The sequence below is a fragment of the Columba livia genome, chromosome 5, assembly GCF_036013475.1.
Source record: "Columba livia isolate bColLiv1 breed racing homer chromosome 5, bColLiv1.pat.W.v2, whole genome shotgun sequence".
In the NCBI taxonomy this organism is placed as follows: Eukaryota; Metazoa; Chordata; class Aves; order Columbiformes; family Columbidae; genus Columba; species Columba livia.
In genome coordinates, this window is record NC_088606.1 from 170,565 (window position 1) to 188,627 (window position 18,063).

General features: G+C 60.1%; 1 protein-coding gene across 7 annotated transcripts in view; it reads right to left on the reverse strand.

Annotated features, from left to right (window-relative positions):
* Positions 1 to 18,063, reverse strand: part of LOC135579494 (collagen alpha-2(I) chain-like) — a 68,532-nt gene that overhangs the window by 28,275 nt on the left and 22,194 nt on the right. For 3 of the 7 annotated variants that reach the window (XR_010472642.1, XR_010472643.1, XR_010472641.1), the window contains 4 exons: positions 8,914 to 15,844; positions 6,814 to 8,115; positions 3,066 to 3,243; positions 2,648 to 2,759 (listed from right to left, as the gene is read on the reverse strand). Coding sequence is in view for 2 of the 7 variants with exons in the window: in XM_065062989.1 (XP_064919061.1) it covers positions 15,896 to 17,026 (1,131 nt within the window). In the remaining 5 variants the exon portion in view is untranslated. The other 4 variants (XR_010472645.1, XR_010472644.1, XM_065062990.1 and 1 more) reach the window with 3 other exon arrangements.

Consider the following 18,063-nt stretch of genomic DNA (forward strand, 5'->3'; position numbering starts at 1 on the left):
TCCAGCAACCGGAGCATCACGTTTAATCTGCCTCCCTTGTGCCGTTAATACACTTTATTCTTTTCAAACGGCTTCAAGGGCCCGCACCCTTCAAGAAACCTGCTTAGAATCAGTGCAGCTACTAATCTTCTTCTCTTTGCGTAACTCTACAGCTCACGCGAGAGCAATTGCTTCAGCTTTCTGGGCAGAAGTCCCTGGAGGTAAAGCTTTAGCTTCCCTTACCTGCTGGGCGGTCGGCACCGCACGCCCGGCTTCACGTACCCCTCGCTTTACGCAAAGCTGCTCCCACCGCTGACCCGGGAGGCTTCGGCATCCTCCAGCGGCCGGTCCCTTCAATCCGCTTCTGCTGTTGCCGAGCAACCGTGGGCCACCGACTGCCAGACGGATCCACTGAGGAAAGAAGCCGCGCCGACAACGTTAGCAGGAGCAATATTTACGTCATTAAACGTTTAAGGAGGCACCGAGGGAGGGATGTCGTTTGCACACCAATGGGGACCTGACCCCCGTCGGGGGGGACGGACACCGGCACGCGCAGACCCGACCGCGAACCCCCGCGGCTCGATCGGCGTCTCTGCCCCCCCCCCTTGCCGTGCGCTGCAGTACCCGAGTTTCGCCACAGGGCGGCAGCACCGAGGCGCGCCGCGGCACCGCGTTGGGGCGGCCGGGTGCAGTACCGCGCTTTGCCCACAGGACGGCGCCACTGAGACCCGCCGCGGCAGCCCCGGGCGAGCGCTCGTGCCGCGTTTCGCGGGAATCCCGCCAAAAAAAACCCAAAAAACAAACGCGACCAAACAAAAAAGCGCACAGAGAGAGCCGCGGCGCAAAAGCCGCGCCCGCAGGACACGGAACCCGCCGGGGCTCGCCCCGAGCTCCCGCCGAAGCGGCGCCCCGCTCGCCACGCCACCCAGCCCGCCCGCAACCGCGCCTTAGCTCTGCTTGTAACCGTCCCCGCGACCGACGGGGGCTGCGCCGCTCCCGGAGGGGCTGCCGCACCGGGCACGGGCGCTGCGCCGGAGGGAGACGCGGCTCCGGACCGCACGCCTCCCAGCAGCTTCGCCAGCGCGGCCGTAAGGGCGGGGGGGGGGGGGGGGGAACCGGAACCGAACGCCTCCGCGCCGCGCCGCGCCGGCCCCTCCCGCTCCCCCCGTTCCAACGGCACGGTCACCCTCGCCGCTGCCGCACTCACCTGCCGCCTCTTTCGCCGCTCCGTTCCCCTCGCGCTCCCCCGCCGTCCCGCCGGGCTCCGCGGGCACCGACAGCCGCCGCACCCCGGACACGCGCGCAGCGGGAGGTCCCCGGCTGTCCCCTCCTTCCCCTCCGCCCTTCTGCCGCCTCCGAGAAACCTCACGAAGGGCGGCCCTGAGCCGCCCGCCTCCCGATACCCGGGAGCCGGCCGCAGCGAGCGCTCCGCAGCCGCCCCGACCCCCGTTCCCGTTCGCTCCCGGTCTCCCCCCACGGCGCGGCACCGAGACACCGCGGACCTATCAGCGCTAGCGGTTTGGGCATGCGCACTAGGGAGACCGCAGCACCCGCCCCTTGCCGCATCCCGGTTCGCTCCCCGGGACACGTCAATCATCTCCCTCTCCGCCTATCAGCGCTCGCGACTGGGGCATGCGCAGTAGGGACACCGCAACGCCCGCCTCTTCCGCACCATCATTGGCTGCGGGCGGCACGCAGTACCCAGCCCTCGACGCCCGCCCCTCCGGCAATCTGATAGGCAGACAGCATGAATTTGCCTGTCAGCTGAAGCTTCATATTAGCTGCCTTTTCCTGGAGAACCAGACACATACATGTTTTGATAAACATTGCAATGGAATGCTTACTTGTTGATAAGGACAGATTCACATCTTGCAAGAGGAGCAACAAGAAACAGGTGACCAACAAACTGACCAACCGTGTATAACATCCCCTTCACATGAATACTTCATATAGAAGTGGCAGATCATGAGGATCTTGTCCTCTTTGCCCCTTTTCGTCCCTTCTGCTTATGGTGACATTAGGAGAGGACCTTGCTAGTCGTCCCTGCAAACTGAGGCCTACTGAGAGACTGAATCCAGCTCCGGTTGGCTGCAGAGTCCAGTCCAGGACTTCAGGTGCCGGCTCTGCAGTTGCTGAGACTTTCAGGATTGGTTTTGTATTATTTTCTCTACCCTTAATATAGCATTAGTAAAACATTGCCAGTTTTTCCAACTCTCTTCTCTCTGTCCTTCTTTCCCTCCGGATCGCCTGTCCTGAGTGGGAAGCGGGGAGAGGGAGGGGCAAAAGGGGGAAGTGGGGGGGAGACGGGGTTAACAATACATCTGCCAGGGTTTTACTGTCACCCCGCAATCTAAACCCTCGACAGGGGCCAACAGATGGGGGGTCCTGAGAGGAGACAAGAGGGGAAAATGAGGCCTCTGGGGTGTGTCAAGAGCAACTGGGGAAGTTTTGAGGGGAAGAGAGAAAAGAGGGGAATTTAATGGGGCAAAAGGTCAAACAGGCACCGTGATGCCACCAACGAGCCTGCAGGGACCCAAAGGCAGGCAGGGTAATCGCAGAGGAACGGGGAGGAAACGGGTTTCTGAGGGAACAAGGTGGCGAGTGAGCTTGTGAGGGGTCCAGAGGCAAAGGGATGTGTCCCGAGGAGAACAAATAGAGAGGTTCTTACTCTGAGAAGCTGTCCTTGACTTTGTTCCACCAGCAGCCGTCCTGCGGTCTCGGCACAGCCTGGGGATCCCTGACCCGCACCACCACAACCTTTAACAGCACATCGGGCTGCTCTAGAACCGGAATGACAAACAGCAAGTACTTCTCTAGGACAGCTTTGATGTGGGATTGTTCTGTTTTCTCTGCAACGGACAGGGAGAAATTTCTCCTCCCCACAGTACCACTAAACACCCCACCCATGATTGTTCAGGCGTTTTGGGGCTGAAAGCCCCCATCTCTCACCGGCCTGCTCCTCCAGCAACGTCATCGTCACCCCCCGAGTCCCCCCATTTATTCACTCAAAAAAAAAAAGGTAGAAAAGGAAAACAGCCCCAGCGGGCAGCACGTTACTTTAAAACGCCATTTACCTATGTACATACCAGAGCGCCCAAACATGGGGGGGCAGCGCCCCGAACAGCCGCAGCCACGTCCCACAGACCGGCAGCCGCCCCCCGGCACGCTGGGGACGGAGGACGGAGCCGCGTCTCCCGCTCCGGCGCTGCTCCCCACACCCGGGCTGGGGGGTCTGCTGAGCACGGGGCGGTCACAGCTCCCCCTCTGAAACACAGGAATTCCACATTAGAGTTCCGCGTTGGGGCGGCCGGGTGCAGCACCGCGCTGTGCCCGCAGCCTTTCCTTCCTTGTCCAATTTATACAACGGCCTCGGCTCCTCAGATTCCGCCAGGGCTGCTCTCCTCGCATTCCCACCAGGTGGTTCCCCAATCCCTTTCCCGCCAGCTAAAATACCCCCCAACGGGCTCTTGTGCAGAGCACCGCTACCGCGCCGTCCTCCCGTTACGCGTCACGCAGGACGACACGGCTCATCTTGTAACAGAGACAAGCAAGAACTACGAACGCTTCTAGCGGCACTCCACAGGCAATACTAAAACCTGCCCACGACGTACCGCCCTCACAAGTTGTGCTCCAGGTTTATCCCGCCCTCTCCAAAACAAAACAATTCCGGCACGCGGCTCAAGTCCGTCTAACGCTCAGCGCCGCGATCGGGACGCTCGGCCACACGGGCGGCTTCACGGCGCTCGCGCCCCTTGCACGCTAAAGCCACCGCAGCTTCCGCTGTAGGTTTTGGCGTTCGAGTGCACAGTCAGAGCCGAGGCCTATCCGAGAATCAAACCGAACTGCGGGACGCCTCACCGCTACGTACGGGGCCGGCTCTACACCGCGACGGAGCGCCGGAACAACCGACACCAAAAGCTGGCCGCACGAGCAACCACCGCACGCCTGTAAGGCGCTCGCAAGCCCGTGCGCGCTATCCTGCCTAAATTCCGTACCGCGACTTACGGACGCCCCGCGAGCGCGTGCCCGGTCCCGGCTCCCAGCGCAGAAAGACCCCTCGCCAGAGGTCCTCGTCCGTCCCCGCCGCGACGCGACCGAGACGAGGAGTCTCTCCAGAGAAACCCCCGGGGCGCGCCGACAGAGCCCTCGACTCCGCGGGCCCCGCGGCCGCACAGAGCGGGTCCTCCGGCCGCCTCGCCGGCTGAAACGGGGAAGGGAACGGGACGGCAGAGTCAGCAGCGCTGCTAAGCCGCACTCTTCACAGTATCACAGTATGTTTGGGACGGGAAGGGACCTCAAAAGATCATCCAGTCCAATCCCCCCGTGGAGCAGGAACGCCCAGGTGAGGTCGCACAGGAGCACGTCCAGGTGGGTTTTGAATGTCTCCAGAGAAAGAGACTCCACAACCCCCTGGGCAGCCTGTTCCAGGCTCTGCCACCCTCACTGAGAAGAAGTTTCTTCTCAAATTTAAGCGGAACCTCTTGTGTTCCAGCTTGATCCCATTACCCCTTGTCCTATCGTTGTTTGCCACCGAGAAGAGCCTGGCTCCATCCTCATGGCACTCACCCTTTATATATTTATAAACATTGATAAGGTCCCCCCTTAGTCTCCTCTTCTCCAAACTAAAGTGACCCAGCTCCCTCAGCCTTTCCTCACACGGGAGATGCTCCACTCCCTTAATCATCTTCGTTGCCCTACACTGGACCCTCTCCAGCAGTTCCCTGTCCTGCTGGAACTGAGGGGCCCAGAACTGGACACAATATTCCAGATGCGGTCTCACCAGGGCGGAGCAGAGGGGAAGGAGAACCTCTCTCCATCTACTAGCCACCCCCCTTCTAATACACCCCAGGATGCCATTGGCCTTCCTGGCCACAAGGGCACAGGGCTGGCTCATGGTCATCCTGTTGTCCACCAGGACCCCCAGGTCCCTTTCCCCTACACTGCTCTCTAATATGTAATTTCCCAACCTATACTGGAACCTGGGGTTGTTCCTGCCCAGGTGCAGGACTCTACACTTGCCCTTGTCAAATTTCATCAGGTTATTCCCCGCCCAACTCTCCAGCCTGTCCAGGTCCCGCTGGATGGCAGCACAGCCTTCTGGCGTGTCAGCCACCCCTCCCAGCTTGGTGTCATCAGCAAACTTGCCGATAGTGCACTCTATTCCCTCGTCCAAATCGTTAATGAATATATTGAATAACATTGGCCCCAGCGCTGCCCCCTGAGGCACTGCACTGGATACTGGCCTCCAGCTGGACTCCGCACCATTGACTACCGCTCTCTGGCTTCTCTCCTTAAGCCAGTTTGCAACCCACCTCACTGCTCTGTTGTCCAGACGAAGCTGTTCCATTACTTTCCCAGGGACAGAGGTGAGGCTGACCGGTCTGTAATTACCCGGGTCCTCCTTCTTGCCCTTTTTGAAGACTGCAGTGACATTCGCTTTCCTCCAGTCCTCGGGCACCTCCCCCGTTTCCCAAGACTTGGCAAAGATGACGGAGAGCGGTCCAGCAGTGACTTCAGCCGGCTCCCTCAGCACCCGCGGGTGCATCCCATCCGGACCCGTGGATTTATGGATGTCCAGACTATTTAACTGCTCCCTAACCCAGTCCTCATCGACTAAAGCAAACTCCTCCACTGACCGGGCTTCATCCGGGGTCTCAGGGGTACAGGGCTCCCCAGGACGGCCTCCGGCAGAGTAGACTGAGACAAAGAAGGCATTCAGGAATTCTGCCTCCTCTGTATCTTCTGCCACCAGGGCACCCACCCCGTTCATCAGTGGGCCTACATTGCCTCTGGTGTTAGTTTTATCTGCTATGGATTTGAAAAAGCTCTTTTTGCTGTCCTTGACCCCTCTCGCCAGCTGTAATTCTAGGGGGCCTTGGCTATCCTAGCTGCCTTCCTGCATCCTCTAACAGCAGCCTTATATTCCTCCCAAGTGGCCAGCCCCTGCCTCCATGACCTGCAAACTCTCCTCTTCTGCTTGAGCATACCCAACAGATCCCTGTTCAACCACGCAGGCCTCCTGGCTCCCTTCCTTGACTCCCTTCGTGTGGGAATGCTCTGATCCTGAGCGTGGAAGAAGCAATCTCTGAATGCAATCCAGCTATCTCGGGCCCCTTTTCCTTCAAGCAGTCTTGCCCGTGGGATTTCCCCCAGCAATTGCTTGAAAAGGCCAAAGTTAGCCCTGCTAAAGTCCAGGGTTGCAATTCTACTTGCTATTCTGTTCCTGCCACCCAAGATGCTGAACTCCACCTTCTCGTGGTCACTGCAGCCCAGGCAGCCCTCAACCTTTCCTGCTTCGACCAGACCCTCCTTGCTAGCGAGGATGAGATCCAGCAGTGCACCTCTCCCAGTCGGCTCCTCCACCACCTGCATGAGGCGGTTCTCACCGATGCACGGCAGGAACCTCCTGGACTGTGGCTGGCTGGCTGAACGGTCCTTCCAGCAAACACCAGGGAACTTAAAATCCCCCACAACAACCAGGGCCTGTGACTGTGAGGCCGCTCTCAGCTGCCCATAGAAGGCCTCATCAGCTTCCTCAGCCTGATCTGGTGGCCTGCAACAGACGCCCACAGCAGTGTCACCCCTGCCAGCCTGTCCCTTGATCCTGACCCATACACTCTCAACTCGCTCCTCATCCGCTCCTGGGCAGAATTTAGTACACTGTAGCTGCTCTCTCACATAGAGAGCAACTCCACCACCACGCCTGGCTGGCCTGTCTTTACTTCATTTGATGAGGTTAGTTGTAATCGTTTAGTTTCTCGCTGACAACACGTCTCTTAATTATTAGTTAAATACAAACTAAGCTCTCAGCTCCTAAACAACGTGTTACTTAACCTTCCGTCTCCCTCTTGTCGTGCAGAAGGAGCTAAAAGGTGAAAAACGTCCCCTCACCGCGCAGGCGGTCAGAAAGCATTTCCCTCACGTCAACCGGTTCCTGAGGGCCGCATCTTGTAGAACTTCACCGCAGCGTACGCTGACTCGGCAGCTTCTCTTCAAAAGCGGGAAGAGAAAACAGGGACAGGCACCTGAAAAAACAAGGCAGAGAACAGAGCAGCTGGGAACACCGTGTCATTCGCACGTGCACGTCCCACAAGCCCCCGAACGTGGGGGGGCTCCCCGAGGAAAACAAAGCGGGGGCAGCGCCCCAAACAGCCGCAGCCCCGGCCCGCAGGCCGGCAGCCGCCCCCCGGCACGGCAACGCTTCCGGCCGACCCGAGAAGGGAGCCGTTCGTGCCGGCCGGTATCGACACCCCCCTTTTCCAGGCAGCTCGGAGAACTCCCTTTGCCAGCGTCGTCCTGGTACGTTTCCCTCGTCCGGCTGCTCTTGTCTGTACCCCGTGTGCACTATCAAGACGGTTTTCTAGGCACGTTTCCCACTGCCTCGTTCGCACAGAGCTTCTAAATTCGCTCTTACCTGTTCGTCCGATCTCGACAGAGCGCATCAGCTCCTCGCGCCGCGAGGCGCCGCTGCTCTCCCGTCGCCGGTGACGGCTCCTTTGGACCCTAATTCTGATCGGGCTATAAATCTCCTATTAATTGCTTATCCTCTTTGTTACAGTTCCCTGACGTTGGCTGGAGGACACGGCCACCTGGGCTCAGAGACGCGGCTTCCGTACCGGTCTCGGTCCTCTCGGTGGCTGGTTTGACAGCGGCGCCTGCCAATTTATGGCCAGTTTCCTGAGCAGCGTTTCCCTTCTGAGGCCCGTTGCAACGCGTGACGGCAACTCTCCTAGCAACAGCACAGCTTCCAGCAACCGGAGCATCACGTTTAATCTGCCTCCCTTGTGCCGTTAATACACTTTATTCTTTTCAAACGGCTTCAAGGGCCCGCACCCTTCAAGAAACCTGCTTAGAATCAGTGCAGCTACTAATCTTCTTCTCTTTGCGTAACTCTACAGCTCACGCGAGAGCAATTGCTTCAGCTTTCTGGGCAGAAGTCCCTGGAGGTAAAGCTTTAGCTTCCCTTACCTGCTGGGCGGTCGGCACCGCACGCCCGGCTTCACGTACCCCTCGCTTTACGCAAAGCTGCTCCCATCGCTGACCCGGGAGGCTTCGGCATCCTCCAGCGGCCGGTCCCTTCAATCCGCTTCTGCTGTTGCCGAGCAACCGTGGGCCACCGACTGCCGGACGGATCCACTGAGAAAAGAAGCCGCGCCGACAACGTTAGCAGGAGCAATATTTACGTCATTAAACGTTTAAGGAGGCCCCGAGGGAGGGATGTCGTTTGCACACCAATGGGGACCTGACCCCCGTCGGGGGGGGGCGGACACCGGCACGCACAGACCCGACCGCGAACCCCCGCGGCTCGATCGGCGTCTCTGCCCCCCCCCTTGCCGGGCGCTGCAGTACCCGAGTTTCGCCACAGGGCGGCAGCACCGAGGCGCGCCGCGGCACCGCGTTGGGGCGGCCGGGTGCAGTACCGCGCTTTGCCCACAGGACGGCGCCACTGAGACCCGCCGCGGCAGCCCCGGGCGAGCGCTCGTGCCGCGTTTCGCGGGAATCCCGCCAAAAAAAAACCAAAAAACAAACGCGACCAAACAAAAAAGCGCACAGAGAGAGCCGCGGCGCGAAAGCCGCGCCCGCAGGACACGGAACCCGCCGGGGCTCGCCCCGAGCTCCCGCCGGAGCGGCGCCCCGCTCGCCACGCCACCCAGCCCGCCCGCAACCGCGCCTTAGCTCTGCTTGTAACCGTCCCCGCGACCGACGGGGGCTGCGCCGCTCCCGGAGGGGCTGCCGCACCGGGCACGGGCGCTGCGCCGGAGGGAGACGCGGCTCCGGACCGCACGCCTCCCAGCAGCTTCGCCAGCGCGGCCGTAAGGGCGGGGGGGGGCGGGGGAGGGAACCGGAACCGAACGCCTCCGCGCCGCGCCGCGCCGGCCCCTCCCGCTCCCCCCGTTCCAACGGCACGGTCACCCTCGCCGCTGCCGCACTCACCTGCCGCCTCTTTCGCCGCTCCGTTCCCCTCGCGCTCCCCCGCCGTCCCGCCGGGCTCCGCGGGCACCGACAGCCGCCGCGCCCCGGACACGCGCGCAGCGGGAGGTCCCCGGCTGTCCCCTCCTTCCCCTCCGCCCTTCTGCCGCCTCCGGGAAACCTCACGAAGGGCGGCCCTGAGCCGCCCGCCTCCCGATGCCCGGGCGCCGGCCGCAGCGAGGGCTCCGCAGCCGCCCCGACCCCCGTTCCCGTTCGCTCCCGGTCTCCCCCCCCGGCCCCGGCCCCGAGACACCGCGGACCTATCAGCGCTCGCGGTTTGGGCATGCGCACTAGGGAGACTGCAGCACCCGCCCCTTGCCGCATCCCGGTTCGCTCCCCGGGACACGTCAATCATCTCCCTCTCCGCCTATCAGCGCTCGCGACTGGGGCATGCGCAGTAGGGACACCGCAACGCCCGCCTCTTCCGCACCATCATTGGCTGCGGGCGGCACGCAGTACCCAGCCCTCGACGCCCGCCCCTCCGGCAATCTGATAGGCAGACAGCATGAATTTGCCTGTCAGCTGAAGCTTCATATTAGCTGCCTTTTCCTGGAGAACCAGACACATACATGTTTTGATAAACACTGCAATGGAATGCTTACTTGTTGATAAGGACAGATTCACATCTTGCAAGAGGAGCAACAAGAAACAGGTGACCAACAAACTGACCAACTGTGTATAACATCCCCTTCACATGAATACTTCATATACAAGTGGCAGATCATGAGGATCTTGTCCTCTTTGCCCCTTTTCGTCCCTTCTGCTTATGGTGACATTAGGAGAGGACCTTGCTAGTCGTCCCTGCAAACTGAGGCCTGCTGAGAGACTGAATCCAGCTCCGGTTGGCTGCAGAGTCCAGTCCAGGACTTCAGGTGCCGGCTCTGCAGTTGCTGAGACTTTCAGGATTGGTTTTGTATTATTTTCTCTACTCTTAATATAGCATTAGTAAAACATTGCCAGTTTTTCCAACTCTCTTCTCTCTGTCCTTCTTTCCCTCCGGATCGCCTGTCCTGAGTGGGAAGGGGGGAGAGGGAGGGGCAAAAGGGGGAAGTGGGGGGGAGACGGGGTTAACAATACATCTGCCAGGGTTTTACTGTCACCCCGCAATCTAAACCCTCGACAGGGGCCAACAGATGGGGGGTCCTGAGAGGAGACAAGAGGGGAAAATGAGGCCTCTGGGGTGTGACAAGAGCAACCGGGGAAGTTTTGAGGGGAAGAGAGAAAAGAGGGGAATTTAACGGGGCAAAAGGTCAAACAGGCACCGTGATGCCACCAACGAGCCTGCAGGGACCCAAAGGCAGGCAGGGTAATCGCAGAGGAACTGGGAGGAAACGGGTTTCTGAGGGAACAAGGTGGCGAGTGAGCTTGTGAGGGGTCCAGAGGCAAAGGGATGTGTCCCGAGGAGAACAAATAGAGAGGTTCTTACTCTGAGAAGCTGTCCCGGACTTTGTTCCACCAGCAGCCGTCCTGCGGTCTCGGCACAGCCTGGGGATCCCTGACCCGCACCACCACAACCTTTAACAGCACATCGGGCTGCTCTAGAACCGGAATGACAAACAGCAAGTACTTCTCTAGGACAGCTTTGATGTGGGATTGTTCTGTTTTCTCTGCAACGGACAGGGAGAAATTTCTCCTCCCCACAGCACCACTAAACACCCCACCCATGACTGTTCAGGCGTTTTGGGGCTGAAAGCCCCCATCTCTCACTGGCCTGCTCCTCCAGCAACGTCATCGTCACCCCCCGAGTCCCCCCATTTATTCACTCAAAAAAAAAAAGGTAGAAAAGGAAAACAGCCCCAGCGGGCAGCACATTACTTTAAAACGCCATTTACCTATGTACATACCAGAGCGCCCAAAAATGGGGGGGCAGCGCCCCGAACAGCCGCAGCCACGTCCCACAGGCCGGCAGCCGCCCCCCGGCACGCTGGGGACGGAGGACGGAGCCGCGTCTCCCGCTCCGGCGCTGCTCCCCCCACCCGGGCTGGGGGGTCTGCTGAGCACGGGGCGGTCACAGCTCCCCCTCTGAAACACAGGAATTCCACATTAGAGTTCCGCGTTGGGGCGGCCGGGTGCAGCACCGCGCTGTGCCCGCAGCCTTTCCTTCCTTGTCCAATTTATACAACGGCCTCGGCTCCTCAGATTCCGCCAGGGCTGCTCTCCTCGCATTACCACCAGGTGGTTCCCCAATCTCTTTCCCGCCAGCTAAAATACCCCCCAACGGGCTCTTGTGCAGAGCACCGCTACCGCGCCGTCCTCCCGTTACGCGTCACGCAGGACGACACGGCTCACCTTGTAACAGAGACAAGCAAGAACTACGAACGCTTCTAGCGGCACTCCACAGGCAATACTAAAACCTGCCCACGACGTACCGCCCTCACAAGTTGTGCTCCAGGTTTATCCCGCCCTCTCCAAAACAAAACAATTCCGGCACGCGGCTCAAGTCCGTCTAACGCTCAGCGCCGCGATCGGGACGCTCGGCCACACGGGCGGCTTCACGGCGCTCGCGCCCCTTGCACGCTAAAGCCACCGCAGCTTCCGCTGTAGGTTTTGGCGTTCGAGTGCACAGTCAGAGCCGAGGCCTATCCGAGAATCAAACCGAACTGCGGTACGCCTCACCGCTACGTACGGGGCCGGCTCTACACCGCGACGGAGCGCCGGAACAACCGACACCAAAAGCTGGCCGCACGAGCAACCACCGCACGCCTGTAAGGCGCTCGCAAGCCCGTGCGCGCTATCCTGCCTAAATTCCGTACCGCGACTTACGGACGCCCCGCGAGCGCGTGCCCGGTCCCGGCTCCCAGCGCAGAAAGACCCCTCGCCAGAGGTCCTCGTCCGTCCCCGCCGCGACGCGACCGAGACGAGGAGTCTCTCCAGAGAAACCCCCGGGGCGCGCCGACAGAGCCCTCGACTCCGCGGGCCCCGCGGCCGCACAGAGCGGGTCCTCCGGCCGCCTCGCCGGCTGAAACGGGGAAGGGAACGGGACGGCAGAGTCAGCAGCGCTGCTAAGCCGCATTCTTCACAGTATCACAGTATGTTTGGGACGGGAAGGGACCTCAAAAGATCATCCAGTCCAATCCCCCCATGGAGCAGGAACGCCCAGGTGAGGTCGCACAGGAGCACGTCCAGGCGGGTTTTGAATGTCTGCAGAGAAGGAGGCTCCGCAACCTCCCTGGGCAGCCTGGGCCAGGCTCTGCCACCCTCACTGAGAAGAAGTTTCTTCTCAAATTTAAGCGGAACCTCTTGTGTTCCAGCTTGATCCCATTACCCCTTGTCCTATCGTTGTTTGCCACCGAGAAGAGCCTGGCTCCATCCTCATGGCACTCACCCTTTATGTATTTATAAACATTGATAAGGTCCCCCCTTAGTCTCCTCTTCTCCAAACTAAAGAGCCCCAGCTCCCTCAGCCTTTCCTCACACGGGAGATGCTCCACTCCCTTAATCATCTTGGTTGCCCTACGCTGGACCCTCTCCAGCAGTTCCCTGTCCTTCTGGAACTGAGGGGCCCACAACTGGACACAATATTCCAGATGCGGTCTCACCAGGGCGGAGCAGAGGGGAAGGAGGACCTCTCTCCACCTACTAACCACCCCCCTTCTAATACACCCCAGGATGCCATTGGCCTTCCTGGCCACAAGGGCACAGGGCTGGCTCATGGTCATCCTGTTGTCCACCAGGACCCCCAGGTCCCTTTCCCCTACACTGCTCTCTAATATGTAATTTCCCAACCTATACTGGAACCTGGGGTTGTTCCTGCCCAGGTGCAGGACTCTACACTTGCCCTTGTCAAATTTCATCAGGTTATTCCCCGCCCAACTCTCCAGCCTGTCCAGGTCCCGCTGGATGGCAGCACAGCCTTCTGGCGTGTCAGCCACCCCTCCCAGCTTGGTGTCATCAGCAAACTTGCCGATAGTGCACTCTATTCCCTCGTCCAAATCGTTAATGAATATATTGAATAATATTGGCCCCAGCGCTGACCCCTGAGGCACTGCACTGGATACTGGCCTCCAGCTGGACTCCGCACCATTGACTACCGCTCTCTGGCTTCTCTCCTTAAGCCAGTTTGCAACCCACCTCACTGCTCTGTTGTCCAGACGAAGCTGTTCCATTACTTTCCCAGGGACAGAGCTGAGGCTGACCGGTCTGTAATTACCCGGGTCCTCCTTCTTGCCCTTTTTGAAGACTGCAGTGACATTTGCTTTCCTCCAGTCCTCGGGCACCTCCCCCGTTTCCCAAGACTTGGCAAAGATGACAGAGAGCGGTCCAGCAGTGACTTCAGCCGGCTCCCTCAGCACCCGCGGGTGCATCCCATCCGGACCCGTGGATTTATGGATGTCCAGACTATTTAATTGCTCCCTAACCCAGTCCTCATCGACTAAAGCAAACTCCTCCACTGACCTGGCTTCATCCGGGGTCTCAGGGGTACAGGGCTCCCCAGGACGGCCTCCGGCAGAGTAGACAGAGACAAAGAAGGCATTCAGGAATTCTGCCTCCTCTGTATCTTCTGCCACCAGGGCACCCACCCCGTTCATCAGTGGGCCTACATTGCCTCTGGTGTTAGTTTTATCTGCTATGTATTTGAAAAAGCTCTTTTTGCTGTCCTTGACCCCTCTCGCCAGCTGTAATTCTAGGGGGCCTTGGCTATCCTAGCTGCCTTCCTGCATCCTCTAACAGCAGCCCTATATTCCTCCCAAGTGGCCAGCCCCTGCCTCCATGACCTGCAAACTCTCCTCTTCTGCTTGAGCATACCCAACAGGTCCCTGTTCAACCACGCAGGCCTCCTGGCTCCCTTCCTTGACTCCCTTCGTGTGGGGATGCTCTGATCCTGAGCGTGGAAGAAGCAATCTCTGAATGCAACCCAGCTATCTCGGGCCCCTTTTCCTTCAAGCAGTCTTGCCCGTGGGATTTCCCCCAGCAATTGCTTGAAAAGGCCAAAGTTAGCCCTGCTAAAGTCCAGGGCTGCAATTCTACTTGCTGTTCTGTTCCTGCCACCCAAGATGCTGAACTCCACCTTCTCGTGGTCACTGCAGCCCAGGCAGCCCTCAACCTTTCCTGCTTCGACCAGACCCTCCTTGCTAGCGAGGATGAGATCCAGCAGTGCACCTCTCCCAGTCGGCTCCTCCACCACCTGCATGAGGCGGTTCTCACCGATGCACGGCAGGAACCTCCTGGACTGTGGCTGGCTGGCTGAACGGTCCTTCCAGCAAACACCAGGGAACTTAAAATCCCCCACAACAACCAGGGCCTGTGACCGTGAGGCCGCTCTCAGCTGCCCATAGAAGGCCTCATCAGCTTCCTCAGCCTGATCTGGTGGCCTGCAACAGACGCCCACAGCAGTGTCACCCCTGCCAGCCTGCCCCTTGATCCTGACCCATACACTCTCAACTCGCTCCTCATCCGCTCCTGGGCAGAATTTAGTACACTGTAGCTGCTCTCTCACATAGAGAGCAACTCCACCACCACGCCTGGCTGGCCTGTCTTTACTTCATTTGATGAGGTTAGTTGTAATCGTTTAGTTTCTCGCTGACAACACGTCTCTTAATTATTAGTTAAATGCAAACCAAGCTCTCAGCTCCTAAACAACGTGTTACTTAACCTTCCGTCTCCCTCTTGTCGTGCAGAAGGAGCTAAAAGGTGAAAAACGTCCCCTCACCGCGCAGGCGGTCAGAAAGCATTTCCCTCACGTCAACCGGTTCCTGAGGGCTGCATCTTGTAGAACTTCACCGCAGCGTACGCTGACTCGGCAGCTTCTCTTCAAAAGCGGGAAGAGAAAACAGGGACAGGCACCTGAAAAAACAAGGCAGAGAACAGAGCAGCTGGGAACACCGTGTCATTCGCACGTGCACGTCCCACAAGCCCCCGAACGTGGGGGGGCTCCCCGAGGAAAACAAAGCGGGGGCAGCGCCCCAAACAGCCGCAGCCCCGGCCCGCAGGCCGGCAGCCGCCCCCCGGCACGGCAACGCTTCCGGCCGACCCGAGAAGGGAGCCGTTCGTGCCGGCCGGTATCGACACCCCCCTTTTCCAGGCAGCTCGGAGAACTCCCTTTGCCAGCGTCGTCCTGGTACGTTTCCCTCGTCCGGCTGCTCTTGTCTGTACCCCGTGTGCACTATCAAGACGGTTTTCTAGGCACGTTTCCCATTGCCTCGCTCGCACAGGGCTTCTAAATTCGCTCTTACCTGTTCGTCCGATCTCGACAGAGCACGTCAGCTCCTTGCGCCGCGAGGCGCCGCTGCTCTCCCGTCGCCGGTGACGGCTCCTTTGGACCCTAATTCTGATCGGGCTATAAATCTCCTATTAATTGCTTATCCTCTTTGTTACAGTTCCCTGACGTTGGCTGGAGGACACGGCCACCTGGGCTCAGAGACGCGGCTTCCGTACCGGTCTCTGTCCTCTCGGCGGCTGGTTTGACAGCGGCGCCTGCCAATTTATGGCCAGTTTCCTGAGCAGCGTTTCCCTTCTGAGGCCCGTTGCAACGCGTGACGGCAACTCTCCTAGCAACAGCACAGCTTCCAGCAACCGGAGCATCACGTTTAATCTGCCTCCCTTGTGCCGTTAATACACTTTATTCTTTTCAAACGGCTTCAAGGGCCCGCACCCTTCAAGAAACCTGCTTAGAATCAGTGCAGCTACTAATCTTCTTCTCTTTGCGTAACTCTACAGCTCACGCGAGAGCAATTGCTTCAGCTTTCTGGGCAGAAGTCCCTGGAGGTAAAGCTTTAGCTTCCCTTACCTGCTGGGCGGTCGGCACCGCACGCCCGGCTTCACGTACCCCTCGCTTTACGCAAAGCTGCTCCCATCGCTGACCCGGGAGGCTTCGGCATCCTCCAGCGGCCGGTCCCTTCAATCCGCTTCTGCTGTTGCCGAGCAACCGTGGGCCACCGACTGCCGGACGGATCCACTGAGAAAAGAAGCCGCGCCGACAACGTTAGCAGGAGCAATATTTACGTCATTAAACGTTTAAGGAGGCCCCGAGGGAGGGATGTCGTTTGCACACCAATGGGGACCTGACCCCCGTCGGGGGGGGGCGGACACCGGCACGCACAGACCCGACCGCGAACCCCCGCGGCTCGATCGGCGTCTCTGCCCCCCGCCTTGCCGGGCGCTGCAGTACCCGAGTTTCGCCACAGGGCGGCAGCACCGAGGCGCGCCGCGGCACCGCGTTGGGGCGGCCGGGTGCAGTACCGCGCTTTGCCCACAGGACGGCGCCACTGAGACCCGCCGCGGCAGCCCCGGGCGAGCGCTCGTGCCGCGTTTCGCGGGAATCCCGCCAAAAAAAAACCAAAAAACAAACGCGACCAAACAAAAAAGCGCACAGAGAGAGCCGCGGCGCGAAAGCCGCGCCCGCAGGACACGGAACCCGCCGGGGCTCGCCCCGAGCTCCCGCCGGAGCGGCGCCCCGCTCGCCACGCCACCCAGCCCGCCCGCAACCGCGCCTTAGCTCTGCTTGTAACCGTCCCCGCGACCGACGGGGGCTGCGCCGCTCCCGGAGGGGCTGCCGCACCGGGCACGGGCGCTGCGCCGGAGGGAGACGCGGCTCCGGACCGCACGCCTCCCAGCAGCTTCGCCAGCGCGGCCGTAAGGGCGGGGGGGGCGGGAACCGGAACCGAACGCCTCCGCGCCGCGCCGCGCCGGCCCCTCCCGCTCCCCCCGTTCCAACGGCACGGTCACCCTCGCCGCTGCCGCACTCACCTGCCGCCTCTTTCGCCGCTCCGTGCCCCTCGCGCTCCCCCGCCGTCCCGCCGGGCTCCGCGGGCACCGACAGCCGCCGCGCCCCGGACACGCGCGCAGCGGGAGGTCCCCGGCTGTCCCCTCCTTCCCCTCCGCCCTTCTGCCGCCTCCGGGAAACCTCACGAAGGGCGGCCCTGAGCCGCCCGCCTCCCGATGCCCGGGCGCCGGCCGCAGCGAGGGCTCCGCAGCCGCCCCGACCCCCGTTCCCGTTCGCTCCCGGTCTCCCCCCCCGGCCCCGGCCCCGAGACACCGCGGACCTATCAGCGCTCGCGGTTTGGGCATGCGCACTAGGGAGACTGCAGCACCCGCCCCTTGCCGCATCCCGGTTCGCTCCCCGGGACACGTCAATCATCTCCCTCTCCGCCTATCAGCGCTCGCGACTGGGGCATGCGCAGTAGGGACACCGCAACGCCCGCCTCTTCCGCACCATCATTGGCTGCGGGCGGCACGCAGTACCCAGCCCTCGACGCCCGCCCCTCCGGCAATCTGATAGGCAGACAGCATGAATTTGCCTGTCAGCTAAAGCTTCATATTAGCTGCCTTTTCCTGGAGAACCAGACACATACATGTTTTGATAAACATTGCAATGGAATGCTTACTTGTTGATAAGGACAGATTCACATCTTGCAAGAGGAGCAACAAGAAACAGGTGACCAACAAACTGACCAACCGTGTATAACATCCCCTTCACATGAATACTTCATATACAAGTGGCAGATCATGAGGATCTTGTCCTCTTTGCCCCTTTTCGTCCCTTCTGCTTATGGTGACATTAGGAGAGGACCTTGCTAGTCGTCCCTGCAAACTGAGGCCTGCTGAGAGACTGAATCCAGCTCCGGTTGGCTGCAGAGTCCAGTCCAGGACTTCAGGTGCTGGCTCTGCAGTTGCTGAGACTTTCAGGATTGGTTTTGTATTATTTTCTCTACTCTTAATATAGCATTAGTAAAACATTGCCAGTTTTTCCAACTCTCTTCTCTCTGTCCTTCTTTCCCTCCGGATCGCCTGTCCTGAGTGGGAAGGGGGGAGAGGGAGGGGCAAAAGGGGGAAGTGGGGGGGAGACGGGGTTAACAATACATCTGCCAGGGTTTTACTGTCACCCCGCAATCTAAACCCTCGACAGGGGCCAACAGATGGGGGTCCTGAGAGGAAACAAGAGGGGAAAATGAGGCCTCTGGGGTGTGACAAGAGCAACTGGGGAAGTTTTGAGGGGAAGAGAGAAAAGAGGGGAATTTAACGGGGCAAAAGGTCAAACAGGCACCGTGATGCCACCAACGAGCCTGCAGGGACCCAAAGGCAGGCAGGGTAATCGCAGAGGAACTGGGAGGAAACGGGTTTCTGAGGGAACAAGGTGGCGAGTGAGCTTGTGAGGGGTCCAGAGGCAAAGGGATG